The 19,742-nt window shown below is 45.4% G+C and overlaps 2 protein-coding genes and 2 non-coding genes across 6 annotated transcripts in view; 2 read left to right on the forward strand and 2 right to left on the reverse strand.

Annotated features, from left to right (window-relative positions):
* The first annotated feature begins 836 nt into the window (after positions 1–836).
* Positions 837–10,728, forward strand: LOC139402965 (uncharacterized). Its single transcript, XM_071146780.1, has 5 exons — positions 837–912; positions 1,231–1,312; positions 1,503–1,796; positions 8,860–9,180; positions 9,539–10,728. Exons 1-5 carry the CDS (start codon positions 841–843, stop codon positions 9,934–9,936), a joined length of 1,167 nt encoding a protein of 388 aa, XP_071002881.1. The 5' UTR covers positions 837–840; the 3' UTR covers positions 9,937–10,728.
* A 3,880-nt stretch (positions 10,729–14,608) lies between these two features.
* On the reverse strand, positions 14,609–14,681 carry trnak-uuu (transfer RNA lysine (anticodon UUU)). The gene has a single exon. It is a non-coding gene; the product is annotated as a tRNA-Lys (tRNA).
* A 712-nt stretch (positions 14,682–15,393) lies between these two features.
* On the reverse strand, positions 15,394–15,466 carry trnat-ugu (transfer RNA threonine (anticodon UGU)). Its single transcript has one exon. It is a non-coding gene; the product is annotated as a tRNA-Thr (tRNA).
* A 1,475-nt stretch (positions 15,467–16,941) lies between these two features.
* LOC139402970 (E3 ubiquitin-protein ligase DTX4-like) overlaps positions 16,942–19,742 on the forward strand; it is a 35,962-nt gene continuing 33,161 nt past the window's right edge. The window contains exons 1-3 of one of the 3 annotated variants that reach the window (XM_071146789.1): positions 17,548–17,716; positions 17,886–18,062; positions 18,357–18,571. In XM_071146789.1, the coding sequence (XP_071002890.1) occupies positions 18,061–18,062; positions 18,357–18,571 (217 nt within the window). In that variant the 5' untranslated portion in view covers positions 17,548–17,716; positions 17,886–18,060. Of the gene's footprint in view, positions 17,042–17,542; positions 18,063–18,356; positions 18,572–19,742 lie in introns of those variants that run through there. The other 2 variants (XM_071146787.1, XM_071146788.1) reach the window with 2 other exon arrangements.

Here is a 19,742-nt window from a genome sequence, read left to right on the forward strand (position 1 = left end):
TAGAGCCATGATTACCATAATGATGGTAATAAGAGGTGGATTAATTCGGGTGGGACTGTGTAGGACTTCACTGAAGGCCCAGGCCCCAGGCCCACGGCACGCCACTGGTTTGTGACCTTCCTCTGGGTACCAGCTGACGTGGTAGTAGAGGGGAATGAGGAGGTGGATGTTAACGCCAAGCAGCCTCTCAAACATCCTAATGTTGAAATGGATTTGTCCATCCGTAAAGCAGAAGCCAAGGGTTTATGAGAACAGTGGTTAAAAACTTAAAAACAAATGGCAAGAGTTGTGGAACAGGAAGGGAAAGGGATGACACCTGTATAATATCTAGGAAAATGTGGGGGGCAGGGAGGTCCACAGGCAGAGAGAGAAGGGAGGAATCACAAGGCTGGAAGTGTAATCACAAGGCTGGAAACTGGGAAACACAAGGCTGAGACTGGGAAACACAAGGCTGAGACTGGGAAACACAAGGCTGAGACTGGGAAACACAAGGCTGAGACTGGGACACACAAGGCTCAACAGGACATTGAAATTGGTAGGAAAACAACCGACTGGGTGGTGTCATCACTGTCAGGAGGAGATGGAGACAGTGGAACATGTTCCATTTCAGTGCAGGCAATATGGGAGGGAAAGGGGGAGATTAATTGTTAGATTTAAGGAGTAATGGGGTTGAAGAGCCAATATTAAGTGAACTGCTGGGGAAATCTTCAGGGGCTGTAGTATTTAATGATGTATTTCGCTTCCTTAGGGAGATGAGAATCATGGGTAGGATTTAGACCTTCCTGTCTCTGGTTAACACTCCAGTCCAGTTGGTGGCGGTAATGCACCTTAAATAGTCCAATGAAGAAGAAGAAAACGAAAGTAGTTATTTCTCAGGACAACCACCGCTCTAGGAAAAACATCTATAGTTTGGTAAATTAAGTATATTCTATTGAAAATCTGTTTGTTTGGGGGTCGGGGGTGGAATAGGATACTTGTTTCTTAGTTTGTAAGGTGTATGTGATGAATGAATGTTGTTTTAATGGACGGCAATGGTCTGTGAAGAGAAAGTGTTTTTTATAGGGGTGTATAGTGCACACCCAAGCAGTAGTGCACACCGTAGCAAACCACAGCAAAACGTTATGCAACAAAGACGATAGTTTCTTAGTAGGCTACTATTTTAGTGTAGGCTAAATAGTTTAGTTATAACAACAATAATCCACATCTTAAAATGCTTTTTCAATTTCACAGATGTTGAATCCTGGGGCAGTAGAGCACAGCATGGGTTGGAAACTCTTCTACTGTGTTTTTACATTGATGGTCGGCCTTCTTGGTACGCTTTTCCTAAATGAATCATTTTAGATACACTATGTTCTTTTTGTGTGAACTGGCCTCTTGATCAACATCATTGAGTGTGTTCACTGTATTAGCCTAATGTTAAATATGTCGAGGATTTAGTTTGGCTACAAATATGTAAACATTATAATCCTTGTATTTATTTTCCTTCCCGACCGTTTCCACAGAATGCCCCTCGATTGGTAATGGTATCATTATTAAAACTGTGAATTTGAAGGACTCTGTCACTCTCCCTTGCAATGCAACCTGTGACATTGGCATCGTTTGGAGGATTGTGGATGGCCAGGTCGTTGCCAAGATTGATCAAGGAAAATTAATTGAAGGAAAGCGCTTTGAGAAGAGGGTGGAAATCAACAAAGACCTCTCTCTCACAATCAGCTCTGCGGTGTACAATGACAAGGGCTCATATGAGTGTATCTGTGATAATCAGATTGTTGCAGATGTGAAGCTAGATGTTCTGGGTAAGCTGAACAGACATGACACAACTTTACATATTGAATGTTGACTGGGAACAAGAACTATGACTACTTTAATCAGGGATAGATTTGAAGAGTTTACTTCCAAAATGCTATATCCACCATTTTTTTATAAGAAATGATTGGTTATGGGTACCTTCATGTGTGTGTAAAATATTACTGTTCTCAGATTTTGTTTTTTTCATATGTTTTTATTTGCAAAATCCGATATATTTTTTTTTTTGGAATGGAATGTTCGTATCCTGTATATTTGACAGTGATATGTGATCGTCTCACCTACACCTAGGTATCTTAAAGGGATACTTCAGGATTTGGGCAATGAGGGCCTTTATCTATCCCCACGGAGTCAGGTGAACTTGTGGATTCCATTTGTATGTCTCTGTATCCAGTGTGACGGAAGTTAGAGGTAGTCTCGTGAGCTAACTAGCGTTAGCACAATGACTGGAAGTCTATGGGTATCTGCTAGCAGTTTTTTTGTTACATTTGACTGTAAAACATAGTAGTACTACTTATTTCTCTAAGAGGCGTTTTGAAAAAAAACATGGTTATTTGTCTCTGAAATGAAACCATCCAGTGATAGATTTTAAACAAATACATTGAACAAACCCATACCATGATTAGAGAGTGAAAAAACATACCAATCTCTTTCATAATATCTAATTACAATAAAAGACCAACATCTCTGAAAATGGATATACAGCGTTTTGGAATGAAACTCTTCATTTATGCATTTGCAATTATTGCAATATTGTAATATTGGCCAGACCACTGTTTTTCTGAAGTCAGTGTGTAATTCAAATTCTACATACTGTTGATTTGTGTTTTAGAGTTGTGATCAATGATAATAGTGTAATATCATTCTGTTCTTTACTTGCGTCTATTCAACTCATGTCCATTTATCCTTCATTCCCTGATCCTCCACTCCTCTCCTTTTGGCTTTCACACTACGCTAACTTTAACCCCCCAGCACCTTCCCCCTTCACTTTAACCCCCAAGCACCTTCTCTCTAACCTTAACCCCCCAGCACCTTCTCTCTAACCTTAACCCCCCAGTACCTTCTCTCTAACTTTAACCCCCCAGCACCTTCTCTCTAACTTTAACCCCCCAGCACCTTCTCTCTGACCTTAACCCCCCAGCACCTTCTCTCTGACCTTAACCCCCCAGCACCTTCTCTCTGACCTTAACCCCCCAGCACCTTCTCTCTAACCTTAACCCCCCAGCACCTTCTCTCTAACCTTAACCCCCAGCACCTTCCCCCTTCACTTTAACCCCCAAGCACATTCTCTCTAACCTTAACCCCCCAGCACCTTCTCTCTGACCTTAACCCCCCAGCACCTTCTCTCTAACCTTAACCCCCCAGCACCTTCTCTCTAACCTTAACCCCCCAGCATCTTCCCCCTTCACTTTAACCCCCAAGCACATTCTGTTACGGTGAGTGAATGAGGACCCAAAAGCGAATTAACTTAAACAGGGCTTCTTTAATAACCAAACATAGGTAGGCTCAGATAGACCGGCAGATTCCGACAGGACAGGACAAGGTTACAGCAAACATGACGATAGTCTGGTTCAGGCATGAAACACAACAAACAAGAATCCGACAAGGACAGGAACAAAAACAGAGAGAGATATAGGGGACTAATCAGAGGGAAAAAGGGAACAGGTGGGAAACGGGGTGACGAGGTAGTCAGGAGGAGACAAGGAACAGCTGGGGGAAAGCGGGGGAGAAAAGGTAACCTAACACGACCAGCAGAGGGAGACAGGGTGAAAGGAAAGGACAGAAAGACACAACATGACAATACATGACAGTACCCCCCCACTCACCGAGCGCCTCCTGGCGCACTCGAGGAGGAAACCTGGCGGCAACGGAGGAAATCCTCGATCAGCGCACGGTCCAGCACGTCCCGAGAGGGAACCCAACTCCTCTCCTCAGGACCGTACCCCTCCCAATCAACGAGGTACTGGTGACCACGGCCCCGAGGACGCATGTCCAAAATCCTGCGGACCCTGTAGATGGGTGCGCCCTCGACAAGGATGGGGGGGGGGGGGGGGGAAGACGAGCGGGGGCGCGAAGAACGGGCTTAATACAGGAGACATGGAAGACCGGGTGGACGCGACGAAGGTATCGCGGAAGAAGAAGTCGAACTGCGACAGGATTAATGACCCGAGAAATACGGAACGGACCAATGAACCGCGGGGTCAACTTGCGAGAAGCCGTCTTAAGGGGAAGGTTCTGAGTGGAGAGCCAAACTCTCTGACCGCGACAATATCTAGGACTCTTAGTTCTACGCTTATTAGCAGCCCTCACAGTCTGCGTCCTATAACGGCAAAGTGCAGACCTGACCCTCTTCCAGGTGCACTCGCAACGTTGGACAAAAGCCTGAGCGGAGGGGACGCTGGACTCGGCGAACTGAGATGAGAACAGCGGAGGCTGGTACCCGAGGCTACTCTGAAAAGGAGATAGCCCGGTCGCAGACGAAGGAAGCGAGTTGTGGGCGTATTCTGCCCAGGGGAGCTGTTCTGACCAAGACGCAGGGTTGCGAAAAGAAAGACTGCGTAAGATGCGACCAATAGTCTGATTGGCCCGTTCTGCTTGACCGTTAGACTGGGGGTGAAAGCCGGAAGAGAGACTGACGGAAGCCCCAATCAAACGGCAAAACTCCCTCCAAAATTGAGACGTGAATTGCGGACCTCTGTCCGAAACGACATCTGACGGAAGGCCATGAATTCTGAAAACATTCTCGATGATGATTTGTGCCGTCTCTTTAGCAGAAGGAAGCTTAGCAAGGGGAATGAAATGAGCCGCCTTAGAGAACCTATCGACAACCGTAAGAATAACAGTCTTCCCCGCTGACGAAGGCAGTCCGGTGACAAAATCTAAGGCGATGTGAGACCACGGTCGAGAGGGAATGGGAAGCGACCTGAGACGGCCGGCAGGAGGGGAGTTACCGGACTTAGTCTGCGCGCAGACCGAACAAGCAGCCACGAAACGACGCGTGTCATGCTCCCGGGTGGGCCACCAAAAACGCTGCCGAATGGAAGCAAGCGTACCCCGAACGCCAGGGTGGCCGGCTAACTTGGCAGAGTGAGCCCACTGAAGAACGGCCAGACGAGTAGGAACGGGAACGAAAAGAAGGTTCCTAGGACAAGCGCGCGGCGACGGAGTGTGAGTGAGCGCTTGCTTTACCTGCCTCTCAATTCCCCAGACAGTCAACCCGACAACACGCCCCTCAGGGAGAATCCCCTCGGGGTCAGTGGAGGCTACTGAAGAACTGAAGAGACGAGATAAAGCATCAGGCTTGGTGTTCTTAGAGCCCGGACGATAAGAAATCACGAACTCGAAACGAGCGAAAAACAGCGCCCAACGCGCCTGACGCACATTAAGTCGTTTGGCAGAACGGATGTACTCAAGGTTCCTATGGTCAGTCCAAACGACAAAAGGAACGGTCGCCCCCTCCAACCACTGTCGCCATTCGCCTAGGGCTAACCGGATGGCGAGCAGTTCGCGGTTTCCCACATCATAGTTACGTTCCGACGGGGACAGGCGATGAGAAAAATACGCGCATGGGTGGACCTTGTCGTCAGAGAGGGAGCGCTGAGAAAGAATGGCTCCCACGCCCACCTCTGACGCGTCAACCTCGACAACGAACTGTCTAGAGACGTCAGGTGTAACAAGGATAGGAGCGGATGTAAAACGATTCTTGAGGAGATCAAAAGCTCCCTGGGCGGAAACGGACCACTTAAAGCACGTCTTGACAGAAGTAAGGGCTGTGAGAGGAGCTGCCACCTGACCGAAATTACGGATGAAACGACGATAGAAGTTCGCGAAGCCGAGAAAGCGCTGCAGCTCGACGCGTGACTTAGGGGCGGGCCAATCAATGACAGCTTGGACCTTAGCGGGATCCATCTTAATGCCTTCAGCGGAAATAACAGAACCGAGAAATGTGACGGAGGAGGCATGAAAAGTGCACTTCTCAGCCTTCACAAAAAGACAATTCTCTAAAAGGCGCTGGAGGACACGTCGAACGTGCTGAAGATGAATCTGGAGTGACGGTGAAAAAATCAGGATATCGTCAAGGTAAACGAAAACAAAGATGTTCAGCATGTCTCTCAGGACATCATTGACTAATGCCTGAAAGACAGCTGGAGCGTTAGCGAGGCCGAAAGGAAGAACCCGGTATTCAAAGTGCCCTAACGGAGTGTTAAACGCCGTCTTCCACTCGTCCCCCTCCCTGATGCGCACGAGATGGTAAGCGTTACGAAGGTCCAACTTAGTGAAAAACCTGGCTCCCTGCAGGATCTCGAAGGCTGAAGACATAAGAGGAAGCGGATAACGATTCTTAACTGTTATGTCATTCAGCCCTCGATAATCTATGCAGGGGCGCAGAGACCCGTCCTTCTTCTTGACAAAAAAAAACCCCGCTCCGGCGGGAGAGGAGGAGGGGACTATGGTACCGGCGTCAAGAGCTACAGACAAATAATCCTCGAGAGCCTTACGTTCGGGAGCCGACAGAGAGTATAGTCTACCCCGGGGGGGAGTGGTTCCCGGAAGGAGATCAATACTACAATCATACGACCGGTGTGGAGGAAGAGAGGTGGCCCTGGACCGACTGAACACCGTGCGCAGATCGTGATATTCCTCCGGCACCCCTGTCAAATCACCAGGCTCCTCCTGTGAAGAAGAGACAGAGGAAACAGGAGGGATAGCAGACATTAAACATTTCACATGACAAGAGACGTTCCAGGAGAGGATAGAATTACTAGACCAATTAATGGAAGGATTATGACAAACTAGCCAGGGATGGCCCAAAACAACAGGTGTAAAAGGTGAACGAAAAATCAAAAAAGAAATGGTTTCGCTATGATTACCAGAAACAGTGAGGGTTAAAGGTAGCGTCTCACGCTGAATCCTGGGGAGAGGACTACCATCCAGGGCGAACAAGGCCGTGGACTCCCTTAACTGTCTGAGAGGAATGTCATGTTCCCGAGCCCAGGTCTCGTCCATAAAACAGCCCTCCGCCCCAGAGTCTATTAAGGCACTGCAGGAAGCTGACGAACCGGTCCAGCGTAGATGGACCGACAAGGTAGTGCAGGATCTTGAAGGAGAGACAGGAGTAGTAGCGCTCACCAGTAGCCCTCCGCTTACTGATGAGCTCTGGCTTTTACTGGACATGAAGTGACAAAATGACCAGCAGAACCGCAATAGAGACAGAGGCGGTTGGTGATTCTCCGTTCCCTCTCCTTAGTCGAGATGCGGATACCTCCCAGCTGCATAGGCTCAGCTCCCGAGCCGGCAGAGGAAGATGGTAGTGATGCGGAGAGGGGGGCAACGGAGAGCGCGAGCTCCTTTCCACGAGCTCGGTGACGAAGATCAACCCGTCGCTCAATGCGAATAGCGAGTTCAATCAAGGAATCCACGCTGGAAGGAACCTCCCGAGAGAGAATCTCATCCTTTACCTCTGCGCGGAGACCCTCCAGAAGACGAGCGAGCAAGGCCGGCTCGTTCCAGCCACTGGAGGCAGCAAGAGTGCGAAACTCAATAGAGTAGTCTGTTATGGATCGATTGCCTTGACATAGGGAAGACAGGGCCCTGGAAGCCTCCTCCCCAAAAACAGATCGATCAAAAACCCGTATCATCTCCTCCTTAAAGTCTTGATACTGGTTAGTACACTCAGCCCTTGCCTCCCAGATTGCCGTGCCCCACTCACGAGCCCGTCCAATAAGGAGAGATATGACGTAGGCGACACGAGCAGTGCTCCTGGAGTAAGTGTTGGGCTGGAGAGAAAACACAATATCACACTGGGTGAGGAACGAGCGGCATTCAGTGGGCTCCCCAGAGTAACACGGCGGGTTATTGATTCTGGGCTCCGGAGATTCGAAAGCCCTGGAAGTGGCCGGTGGATCGAGGCGGAGATGGTGAACCTGTTCTGTGAGGTTGGAGACTTGGGTGGCCAGGGTCTCAACGGCATGTCGAGCAGCAGACACTTCCTGCTCGTGTCTGCCTAGCATCGCTCCCTGGATCCCGACGGCTGAGTGGAGAGGATCCGAAGTCGCTGGGTCCATTCTTGGTCGGATTCTTCTGTTACGGTGAGTGAATGAGGACCCAAAAGCGAATTAACTTAAACAGGGCTTCTTTAATAACCAAACATAGGTAGGCTCAGATAGACCGGCAGATTCCGACAGGACAGGACAAGGTTACAGCAAACATGACGATAGTCTGGTTCAGGCATGAAACACAACAAACAAGAATCCGACAAGGACAGGAACAAAAACAGAGAGAGATATAGGGGACTAATCAGAGGGAAAAAGGGAACAGGTGGGAAACGGGGTGACGAGGTAGTCAGGAGGAGACAAGGAACAGCTGGGGGAAAGCGGGGGAGAAAAGGTAACCTAACACGACCAGCAGAGGGAGACAGGGTGAAAGGAAAGGACAGAAAGACACAACATGACAATACATGACACATTCTCTCTAACCTTAACCCCCCAGCACCTTCTCTCTGACCTTAACCCCCAGCACCTTCTCTCTAACCTTAACCCCCCAGCACCTTCTCTCTAACCTTAACCCCCCAGCACCTTCTCTCTAACCTTAACCCCCCAGCACCTTCTCTCTAACCTTAACCCCCCAGCACCTTCTCTCTAACCTTAACCCCCCAGCACCTTCTCTCTAACCTTAACCCCCCAGCACCTTCTCTCTAACCTTAACCCCCCAGCACCTTCTCTCTAACCTTAACCTCCCAGCACCTTCTCTCTAACCTTAACCTCCCAGCACCTTCTCTCTGACCTTAACCACCCAGCACCTTCTCTCTGACCTTAACCCCCCAGCACCTTCTCTCTGACCTTAACCCCCCAGCACCTTCTCTCTGACCTTAACCCCCAGCACCTTCTCTCTAACCTTAACCCCCCAGTACCTTCTCTCTAACCTTAACCCCCCAGCACCTTTCCCATTCACTTTAATTGTCATACATTCCATGTAGACCTATATCTAATTAAATTACTTTCATAATTGCACACCATTCAAGGCCCACCCCTCTTCTCCCTCCTCATCTAACAGTCCCGACAGAAATATCAGCTCACGTCGGAGATAATGTCACACTTCACTGCTATGGCTCAACCAATAAGCAGGCAACCGATGGTGAGATTTATGTCCAGTGGGAGAAAGATGGACAGACTGTGCTGAAGATTGACCCGACCAATACTACCTTTGGCCCTGGATTCATTGACAGGACATCAGTGACCAGGGATGGTTACAGAGAGGGTGACCTGTCCCTCACCCTCACCGGTGTACGCTCGTCTGACCAGGGGACCTACCTGTGCTTCTTCAACCGGGATAGTGACTCAGGATATCCACATGGAGTCACTCTCACTGTTAAAGGTGGGATGTCTATTGAATGCATTGCTCACTTAAGTATTGTATTTAATATTCACTTTTTAACGTATAGACATTGTTCTTTGTCTTATTATTATCATAGTAGTAGATGTAGTGTTAGTGTAATATTTCAAGAGAATAGTATTTAGTCATGGCGGTCTTGCTGTTTTGTATTGTTGTCTGCGCTAGTTGAGATTATAAACTGGGTGGTTCGAGCCCTGAATGCTGATTGGCTGACAGCCGTGGTATATCAGCCTAAGACCACACCCCCTTAGGCCTTATTGCTTCGGTATAATATTGTTGTAATTTCCTTTATCTTTGCTGCACTAACACTACTATTTTCTATCTTTCTGTCTTTCTCTAGAAAAGCAATTGGAGCCTGCAATGACTGATAGTGAAAGGAGTAGGGTGCCATTGATAGTAATAATTATTCTACTTCTGTTTATCATTTGTGTGCTCTGGTTAATGGTGATTCACAAGAGAAACAGGAGACAGCCAACAGTGGACTTCACAGTCACTGGAAAAGAGGACAACACAGCATCACCAGCACATCTCTCCATCGAGGATCTTCCTGTTTCAGTTCAGGACAGCCAACCGTTGCCAGAGGTCCGAAGAATCCAGAGTTGTTCTGATGATCATCTTGATGAGACCACGTGTCCTGAGGGGATGGATGAACACACAGAGGAAGAGGAGGAGCTCCATCTCCCAGTAGCTGAAAGTGGGACACTGCTAGACCAGGAGAAGAGTAGCACAGGGAGTTGAGTTATGTATGAAGGTAGTATGTTCTGGTTGCCAACTTCTTTGTTGTCGTGAAATGTTGGATGAAATGTGCTATGTTCACTGAAGTGGATGTGGATGTCTTCCTATCATAGTTTACTGTATGAATCGGTAGCCAATGACTGTAGCTTGATGGGCTTGAATCAAATGATACAGGGTTTATTTTATCTAGGGCCCAGTCTTTGCTGATGTCCTGTCTAGTCTTCCAGCCTCACTGGTGGCTTAAATTGTTTAAAGCTAGAGATTTTACACCAGCATAAGCATTTTATTGGGGGGTGAGAGGTATAAAGGAGGATCCTTTGAGTGTGTGGATAGGAAAGGGAAGCAGGTAGGGTATAAAGGAGGATCCTTTGAGTGTGTGGATATGAAAGGGAGCTGGTAGGGTCTAAAGGAGGAATCATTCATCTCTCTGGTGGTGGTGCTACTGATATTGTAACTGGAAGGTTTACTAGTCAAGATCAATGTCACATTTAATCTGGCCTTGCTTGATATCAAAGGGGATATCACAGTACGTGTAATACACAATATCCTCACAAGAGGGCAGACGTACACCATCATTTTAAAGTAAACTATGATTATTTTTGGGTCAGTGATACACTTGGGACGTCCCTACCCTAAATCCTAACCTTAATCCACAAGCAATACTTTAATCCTTACATTAACTATTTTATATTTCAACTTCTGTGGGGTAGGCACGTCCCAAGGATCCTCGATAACAGATTCATGTATTATTATAACCTATTACATGATGCGTAATAAATATATGTATTTGCTAAATGATTATAAAGAATGTTTGCTATATTTACGTTTATTTTATCAAATGTAAGAAATATTATTGTTCACAAAGTGTAAACCTGTGTCGAAACTGTTTTGAGAAACTGGCGCAAGCACCTGTAACTTTTGTAGTGATTGTCATTTTCGGTGAGTCTTTTCAGTGAGCCGGATCATTTGGCTCCGAGCCGATCCATATGTCAGATCTGGCCAAATTATTAGATGTCCTGCAAAAACAATGTAGTATTTTTTTTTCCGCACTTTAAAAAAATCTGTATGCACCAGATTGCCGTGACCTCCTCACTATTTATTGTGTCTGCAGTGAGGACTCACCCTCTTTACAATTAGTTTATAATGTATCTGCAGAAAAAATAAATAGCTCAAAAAGGAGTAGTAGCCGTATGCAAATTAGGGAGCCAAATGAACAATTCTTTCACCAATGTGATTCGGTTCCGTTAATTCGCTTACTACCCAAAGCTAAGAGCCAATTGGTGCTTGATCCGAAAATGTGGTCTGAGGTGCCCTATGGATGGTGTGACAGAATTGCGGGCCACCGGAGCCATGCAGAGACCAACTTGAGCTCCATCCCGTATCGCCATGGCCTCTCAAATGTTGTAATAATGCAGAGGGCATGATTGGTTGAAGGTAGGTGAGGTCGGGAGGTCTTGTATAAACATAAACTCCCTTCCTTGACAGCTGCACCATTGAGAGCATCCTGACCGGTTGCATCACCGCCTGGTATGGCAACTGCTCGGCATCTGACCGTAAGGCTACAGAGGGTAGTGCATACGGCCCAGTACATCACTGGGGCCAAGCTTCCTTTCCATCCAAGCCCAAAAAAGTGTCAGAGACTCCAGTCACCCAAGTCATGGACTGTTTTCTCTGCTACCACATGGCAAGCGGTACCAGAGGATCAAGTCTAGGACCAAAAGGCTCCTTAACAGCTTCTACCCCCAAGTCCCCATAACTGCTGAACAATTAACCAAATGGCCACCCGGACTATTTACATTATTTTATTGTGTTACTTTTTATTATGTTTTACTTTCGTTTATTTGGTACATATTTTCTTAACTCTTCTTGAACTGCACTGTTGGTTAAACCTCTTTGGGCTGAGATCCCACTAACGGGATCGATATAACAACAGCCAGTGAAAGTGCATGGAGCCAAATTCAAACAACAGAAATCTCAAGTATTTTAGACCATTTTAAAGATACAATTCTTGTTAATCCCACCACAGTGTCCGATTTCAAAAATACTTTACGACGAAAGCACACCAAGCGATTATGTTAGGTGAGTGCCTAGTCACAGAAAAACACAGCCATTTTTCCAGCCAAAGAGAGGAGTCACAAAAAGCAGAAAAAGAGAGAAATTAATCACTAACCTTTGATGATCTTCATCGGATGATACTCATAGGACTTCATGTTACACAATACATGTTATGTATGTTTTGTTTGATAAAGTTCATATTTATATCAAAAAATCTCAGTGTACATTGGCGCGTTATTTTCAGTAGTTCCTAAACATCTGGTGATTTTGCAGAGAGCCACATGAATTTACAGAAATACTCATAATAAACATTGCTAAAACATACAACTGTTATACATGGAACTTTAGATAAACTTCTCCTTAATGCAACCGCTGTGTCAGATTTCAAAAAAGCTTTACCGAAAAAGCACACCATGCAATAATCTGAGTACAGCGATCAGAGACCAAAACAACCCAAACAGATTTCCACCATGTTGTGTAGTCAACAGAAGTCAGAAATAGCATTATAAATATTCACTTACCTTTGATGATCTTCATCAGAATGCACTCCCAGGAATCACAGTTCCACAAAAATGTTTGATAAAATCCATAATTTATGTCCAAATACCTCCTTTTTGTTCACGCGTTTAGCCCAGTAATCCAAAATAATGACGCGCCTGCCCCATAGACACTGTGTATTAAATAGGCAATGAGTTGAAAAACTACAAACCTCAGATTTCCCACTTCCTGGTTGGATTTTTTCTCACGTTTTTGCCTGCCATATGAGTTCTGTTATACTCACAGACATCATTCAAACAGTTTTAGGAACTTCAGAGTGTTTGCTATCCAAATATACAATATTTTACAATATTATATATATATATATATATATAATATGCATATCTTAGCTTCTGGGACTGAGTAGCAGGCAGTTTACTCGGGCACCTTATTCATCCAAGCTACTCAATACTGCCCCCAGCCATAACAAGTTTTAAGGTCTACACGTGTTGTATTTGACCCATGTGACAAATAAAGTGTGCTTTGATTTGATCTTCCATCACAACAGCCCTGCGCTGCTCCGCATAGTATAAGAAGTATACATGCCCTGACTTCTGTAGAGGCCATATCACGGTAAATGCTTGACAGCCAAGGCTGATTGAACATGTAGCGCCTTTGATGGTTTGGCACTGCGGTTGTGGCGGAGGGATTTCATGACCTGGCGGTGGTTATGTGCCTGCTAGCTAAATAATGTGAGGCAAGAACACACCAACTAAAACACTGTCCCTCGTGTAAGTTATAAGAGAACGCTTTAGGTGTAATTATTGCGTTAATGTACTGTTACTATAACAGCATCGTGAAGAAGGCGCAGCAGCGCCTCTTCAACCTCAGGAGGCTGAAGAAATTCGGCTTGTCACCAAAAGCACTCACAAACTTCTACAGATGCACAATCGAGAGCATCCTGGCGGGCTGTATCACCGCCTGGTATGGCAACTGCACCGCCCTCAACCGTAAGGCTCTCCAGAGGGTAGTGAGGTCTGCACAACGCATCACCGGGGGCAAACTACCTGCCCTCCAGGACACCTACACCACCCGATGTCACAGGAAGGCCATAAAGATCATCAAGGACATCAACCACCCGAGCCACTGCCTGTTCACCCCGCTATCATCCAGAAGGCGAGGTCAGTACAGGTGCATCAAAGCTGGGACCGAGAGACTGAAAAACAGCTTCTATCTCAAGGCCATCAGACTGTTAAACAGCCACCACTAACACTGACACTGACTCAACTCCAGCCACTTTAATAATGGGAATTGATGGGAAATGACGTAAATATATCACTAGCCACTTTAAACAATGCTACCTTATATAAATGTTACTTACCCTACATTATTCATCTCATATGCATACGTATATACTGTACTCTATATCATCGACGGTATCCTTATGTAATACATGTATCACTAGCCACTTTATACTATACTATGCCACTTTGTTTACATACTCATCTCATTTGTACATACTGTACTCGATACCATCTACTGTATCTTGCCTATGCTGCTCTGTACCATCACTCATTCATATATCCTTATGTACATATTCTTTATCCCCTTACACTGTGTACAAGACAGTAGTTTTGGAATTGTTAGTTAGATTACTTGTTATTACTGCATTGTCGGAACTAGAAGCACAAGCATTTCGCTTTGATTTGATTTGATTTGATGTCACACAACGTATCAGACTTGTTTGCAGCTATCCAATACAACTAGATAACGTTAGCTAACTAGAGAGCACGGGCGAGCCCAGTCCGTGTTCGCTAGCTCGATCGGAAAATGTGGTTGGCTTTCTTAATTTCAGTTCACTTATTTGAAAAAATATTAAATATCACACATTGTATTGTGTATTAAAAAGAGTCCTCTACTTGAAAATATGTTTTTGATGGGTTTGTCGAGCTAGCTAAAGTTAACAAGCCTAACACCAGATGTAACGTTTATAGCATGTATTTCCCAACATGATTCCAACTAACCTCAGTCACAGAAGCTATCGAGGCCGATAATAATATTCGTTAACGTTCGTTCTGTCTGTGCAGATGAAGAAGAAGGCGCTAGCAACCGAGAGCGGTAAAAAAAAAAAAAAAAAAAACACCGCCCGAACAGGGACTTGAACCCTGGACCCTCAGATTAAAAGTCTGATGCTCTACCGACTGAGCTATCCGGGCTCTGACTGGCAGAGAAAGTGGAAAGATTTTGATTTTAAAAACTCGTAGGTCACGTCTCGATTTGCTTGGAAAGCGACTATTCCCTGCTACAGCGCATTGTTTCTGTGTTGCTCAGTTCTGTGTTGCTCAGCTCAAGAGCTAGGGGGCACTTTTCAACCCCATAGCTAACGTGTATTGTGTAAGTGTATTGCAGGCAGCATCGTAACGTTTTAATAGAGTTAGAGTTATAGAGTAGAGTATAGAGTTACCACAGATTAATAGAGTTTTGGTTTTACCCACAGGTGAATAGGGACAGTTATCGTATCTTTGGTTATACTAACGTTAAGTTAGCTAGTTACTGTAGCTACATCATAGCTCGCTAGTGTTCCATTTCATTCTGTGGTCGGCTAACCTAGTACCGGCGCAAAGATACACTATTGGCAATGTGTACGTGTTGATAATAAAACCCTACCGATGCGAAGATACACAATTGGCCATTTGTAAGTGTCAATATGCACGGAAAAGCTATTGTCAGCCTCTGTGTTGTTCCTTTAATCTTCATTTATTGGCAATCCATTGTTTTCCTCTGATCAACATACGTCATTTATTAACGTCATTAACGTGAGCAACAAAAAAAACTGAGACTAATCGTGGCAATTTTTTTTTTTTTTTTTACCTGTCCGTGAAAGACCGACGTGTTGATCCGATTAAAGGAAAAAAAATAAAAGTGTACAGGCCCCAGCGAGATTTGAACTCGCGACCCCTGGTTTACAAGACCAGTGCTCTAACCCCTGAGCTATGGAGCCCTGTTCTGTTGATGCTGAAACGCAGACTGTTTTTGACTGTGGCATAGTTTTTCATTAGAGTTCTATAAGCATTCTGAAAACATATATGGTTGCTTGCAAAGACCTCAATTGATCGATTTAATTTTATTGTTAAAACATCCTTATATCAGTATTTTAAATCAACACGATAAAGACAACAACAATATCCTGCATTCTGACTTGCAATGTGTTTTCAACTGCAGTCACTAGATGGCGTCAAAGAACGACATTTGTCAACAAGACGTTCAGAAGTTGTTTGTAGCCTGTCATTTGTTGCGCTCAAGTGGATAATTAAGCAATAAGGCCCCGATGGGGTGTGGTTTATGACCAAAATCCGCTGTCCCTGTACAACGCAACGCGGGGTGCCTGGATACAGCCCTTAGCCGTGGTATATTGGCCATATACCACAAACCCCAGAGGTGCCATATTATAAACTGGTTACCAACATAATTGCAAATTAGTCTTCCAAATGGACAATGACACCAAGCATACTTACAAAGTTGTGGCAAAATGGCTAAAGGACAAAAAAGTCAAGGTATTGGAGTGGCCATCACAAAGCCCTGACCTCAATCCTATAGAAAATTTGTGGGCAGAACTGAAAAAGCATGTGCGAGCAAGGAGGCCTACAAACCTGACTCAGTTACACCAGCTCTGTCAGGAGGAATGGGCCAAAATTCACCCAACTTATTGTGGGAAGCTTGTAGAAGGCTATCCTAAACGCTTGACCCAGGTTTTAAACAATTTAAATGCAACCAAATACTAATTGAGTGTATGTAAACTTCTGACCCACTGGGAATGTGATGAAGGAAATAAAAGATGAAATAAATCATTATCTCTACTATTATTCTGACATTTTCACATTCTTAAAATAAAGTGGTGATCCTAACTGACATAAAACAGGGGATTTTTACTAGGATTAATTGTCAGGGAATTGTGAAAATGTATTTGGCTAAGGTGTATGTAAACTTCAGACTTCAACTGTATATACAAGTAAAATAACACTGCAACTAACACAGAATGGGCACACAAATAAATACACCTGCAGTTGGCACAGCCTGTAAGGCAACACTATACACCTTGCTATGTTTGTGTTTGCCAATGCATTTACAATTTGGGATAACTTCAGGGCAGATCTGCACCAGTGGCGTACTACTACTTTGGGAATTCAATGCACATGACTGGCTTGCTATAGACAGCCTCCTATGGCTTTGGGCGTGGTATAGAAATAGAACGGAGGTACCAGCCTCCGGGATGGAACATATTCAGTATCGGAATACAGAGACGGATACGTATGGTTAGCCAGAGGACATCAAATATGTCCAATATTTGCTTTGGAATACTGAATCAATTCCACCATGGAACTCGAATTCGATATCCAATAAATATGCGCAGGAATTTAATTGAATTGTATTTTATGGATTTATGAAAAGGCGTATTTTTTTCCATCACTAAAGCCACTTGAGGATTGTAAATGAGAAACATGCGTGTGGAAGACGGGCGGATAGTTAGTCTTGGTTTTGAACCCATTTCTAAAACCAAGCCTCCAACGCAACGAACGTAAGTATCTAGTGAATAGGCAAATATATGTGTTTTTTAAATACCAATAAAATGCTGCATTTGTTGTTTGCGTTTTGATTGTGTTTATAAAAAAAGGACTAGCCCGTGCGTAAACATGCGTTCCAAATGCTCCATGATCACAATACATCATAATCACTTCTATCCTAACAAGTCGCCTTTCTCTAAACTTGGACAAGTCAATAGAGAGGCTATAAAAAAACCTATATAGATACCGGAAAGTTTTCTTATTGAATGGTTTCTTTCTTGTGCTTAGCCTAGGTAGTTGTGTACAGTAATTGACACAATTGGTTTACTTGTAGCCTAATGTAGCCCATCTCCCACCCGTGGGACGATACAGTTACAGTAATGATATGTAATAAACATGTTCAATAGGCCGACTGTGCTGTTTCTAGGCAAAATGACGCGATGATTAGCCAATGATCACAAAGAGCTGAGTAATCGCCCACAAACATGTTGTGCCAGGCTTCATCCCAAAAAAATGGTAGTGAGTGAAATGGGATTGTCCTGAATGAAACTGTACACCCAATCCGTTCTCTCTGCGTAGCATATACCTGTCCAGCCGGTTTCAAAGATTTGTGAAAGCTCGATCCGGGAGTTACGGGTATTGGTAGGTAGGTCTATTACGAGAGGGGTGTTGGATGTCAGTTTGGAACAGTTCAACACACGACGCCCCAACGACTGGAACGGAGCTCCTTTCTCTCGCCACTCCAGAAGTGTAGCTTGGTCTCGCCACTTGCGCAACAAGTGACTCTGCCAAAGGGATTTATAAGATTCAGTCGGACACATTTTGTTTCTTTATGCTAGAACGTGACTGAAAATCAAGGCTTTCAACGAGAATAACAGGAGCACTCTCTCCGTTTCTTTGCCTGTCCACGGTTTATGAAGGCATCACAACCGGGTATAAAATCCGATTTCTCCGTGTTCGACCATGAAAGTGACACGGATGTTTGTGCCCAGATGCTGCGCTCCTTCACATTAGCACGTCGCCGGCTGACTAAATGTAAGATCCTCTTTGTTCATTTAGGGAGACCTGTATTTGTGTGTAGATATCACCTAGCTACAAGCCCATATAACTTAGAAACTACGGGACTTCGTGATGGCTAGATTGAGCCAAGTGATGTTGGAAGCAGTGATGAGACATCGATCCTCTTTTCAATAAACAGCGATAGGCTACTTTGTAGCCAAATCCAAATGAACAAAGTCTAGCCTGGTTCCGGATGTAAACACAACGTCGCGCCTTCCTTTTTAAACCATGGTTGCTAACAGAGGAGTATTTTCTCACGTCTCTTTCCAGGGCCACCATGCTCCATGCGTCCGCTGTGGTCGTGTGGGAATGGCTCAACGAACACGGGCGGTGGCGGCCCTACAGCCCGACCGTCTCCCACCACATCGAGGCGGTGATACGAAGCGATCCCCGTGGTGGGAGCGTCGTGCTAGGCCAAGTCGACAACCGCCTCTCGCCCTACATCCTAGACCTGCAGTCGATGCACCAGTTCAGGCAGGACACAGGTAAGAAGACGAGAGCTGAGAGGTGGGAATGGCTGTTGTTGTTGTGGGGATGCCGATGTGGTGTTGTTACGCGCCTGGTGTTGTTTGAGTAAGGCACGTGGCTGTATATAGGTGGAGAACTTTTGTGAAACAGCACAGTTTAAAATATATGGCAAATAGAAATCAAAACTGAATGGTCTTAAGAGAGAGACGGGAAACCACGTGTTTGATGTATTTGATACCATTCCACGTATTCTGCTCCAGTCTTTACCACCAGCCAGTTCTCCCCAATTAAGGTCCCGCCAACCTCCTGTGATGTCCAGTGAGTGTCTCTGTGTCTCGGTCTGTCCAGAGTGGATATATTGTTATAGACAAAAGTCCTATCAGAATTCTTACTTCTACATGTGGTTCAACTAATAGACTGCTTCGCCACTGGGGTGGAGCTTAGAGCTCACAGCTTGGTTCCATTCCGTCATAGAATGAGAATTAAGAATTCATTACAATCAGTTCCATATTCCTAGGGAGTTAAACCCTCCGCTTGCCTGTCAGACAGAATGGGGTGAAAGTGGGATGACCTACGACAGCTGTACCTCACAGAGCCTTGGCCTCTCTTACGAGAGACATTCTTCCCCCGTAGTCCCCGAATCTAACGCACGCAGCTGCTGTGTGGGGACTGACATTGGGTGGTATAAACAGAGGGAGCGAGAGAGAAAGGGCACCCTATTTCCTACATAATGCTCTAGTTTTAGTCAAAAGTAGTGCACTACATAGGGAATAGGGTGCTCTTTGTGACAGATCCAGAGTGTAAGGGGAAAGCAGAGAGAATGTGATATTTCAAGGCTTAACAGCAGAGAATCTGAGAATCTGCCTCCGGTGAGGGAGATGGAAGGAGGGATAGAAAGAGAGGGAGATGGAAGGAGGGATAGAAAGAGAGGGAGTCAGAGGGAGGTAATAGGGAAGCCCATCTATCTCTCTCTTTGTGGAAGTTGAGAGAACAGATGTTTGTTCCTCTATTGTGGCCTAGACATTCACGCAGGGCGCGCACACACACACACACACACACACACACACACACACACACACACACACACACACACACAGGGAAGAGTGTGGGAGAGAGTTGTAGGCGCAGAACCCGAGTCGGGAGACGGGGTAGAGGGCGTACCGGCAATTCTAAGTTCACCGAAGTGGA

This window comes from Oncorhynchus clarkii, unplaced genomic scaffold (genome assembly GCF_045791955.1).
Source record: "Oncorhynchus clarkii lewisi isolate Uvic-CL-2024 unplaced genomic scaffold, UVic_Ocla_1.0 unplaced_contig_2111_pilon_pilon, whole genome shotgun sequence".
NCBI lineage: Eukaryota > Metazoa > Chordata > Actinopteri > Salmoniformes > Salmonidae > Oncorhynchus > Oncorhynchus clarkii.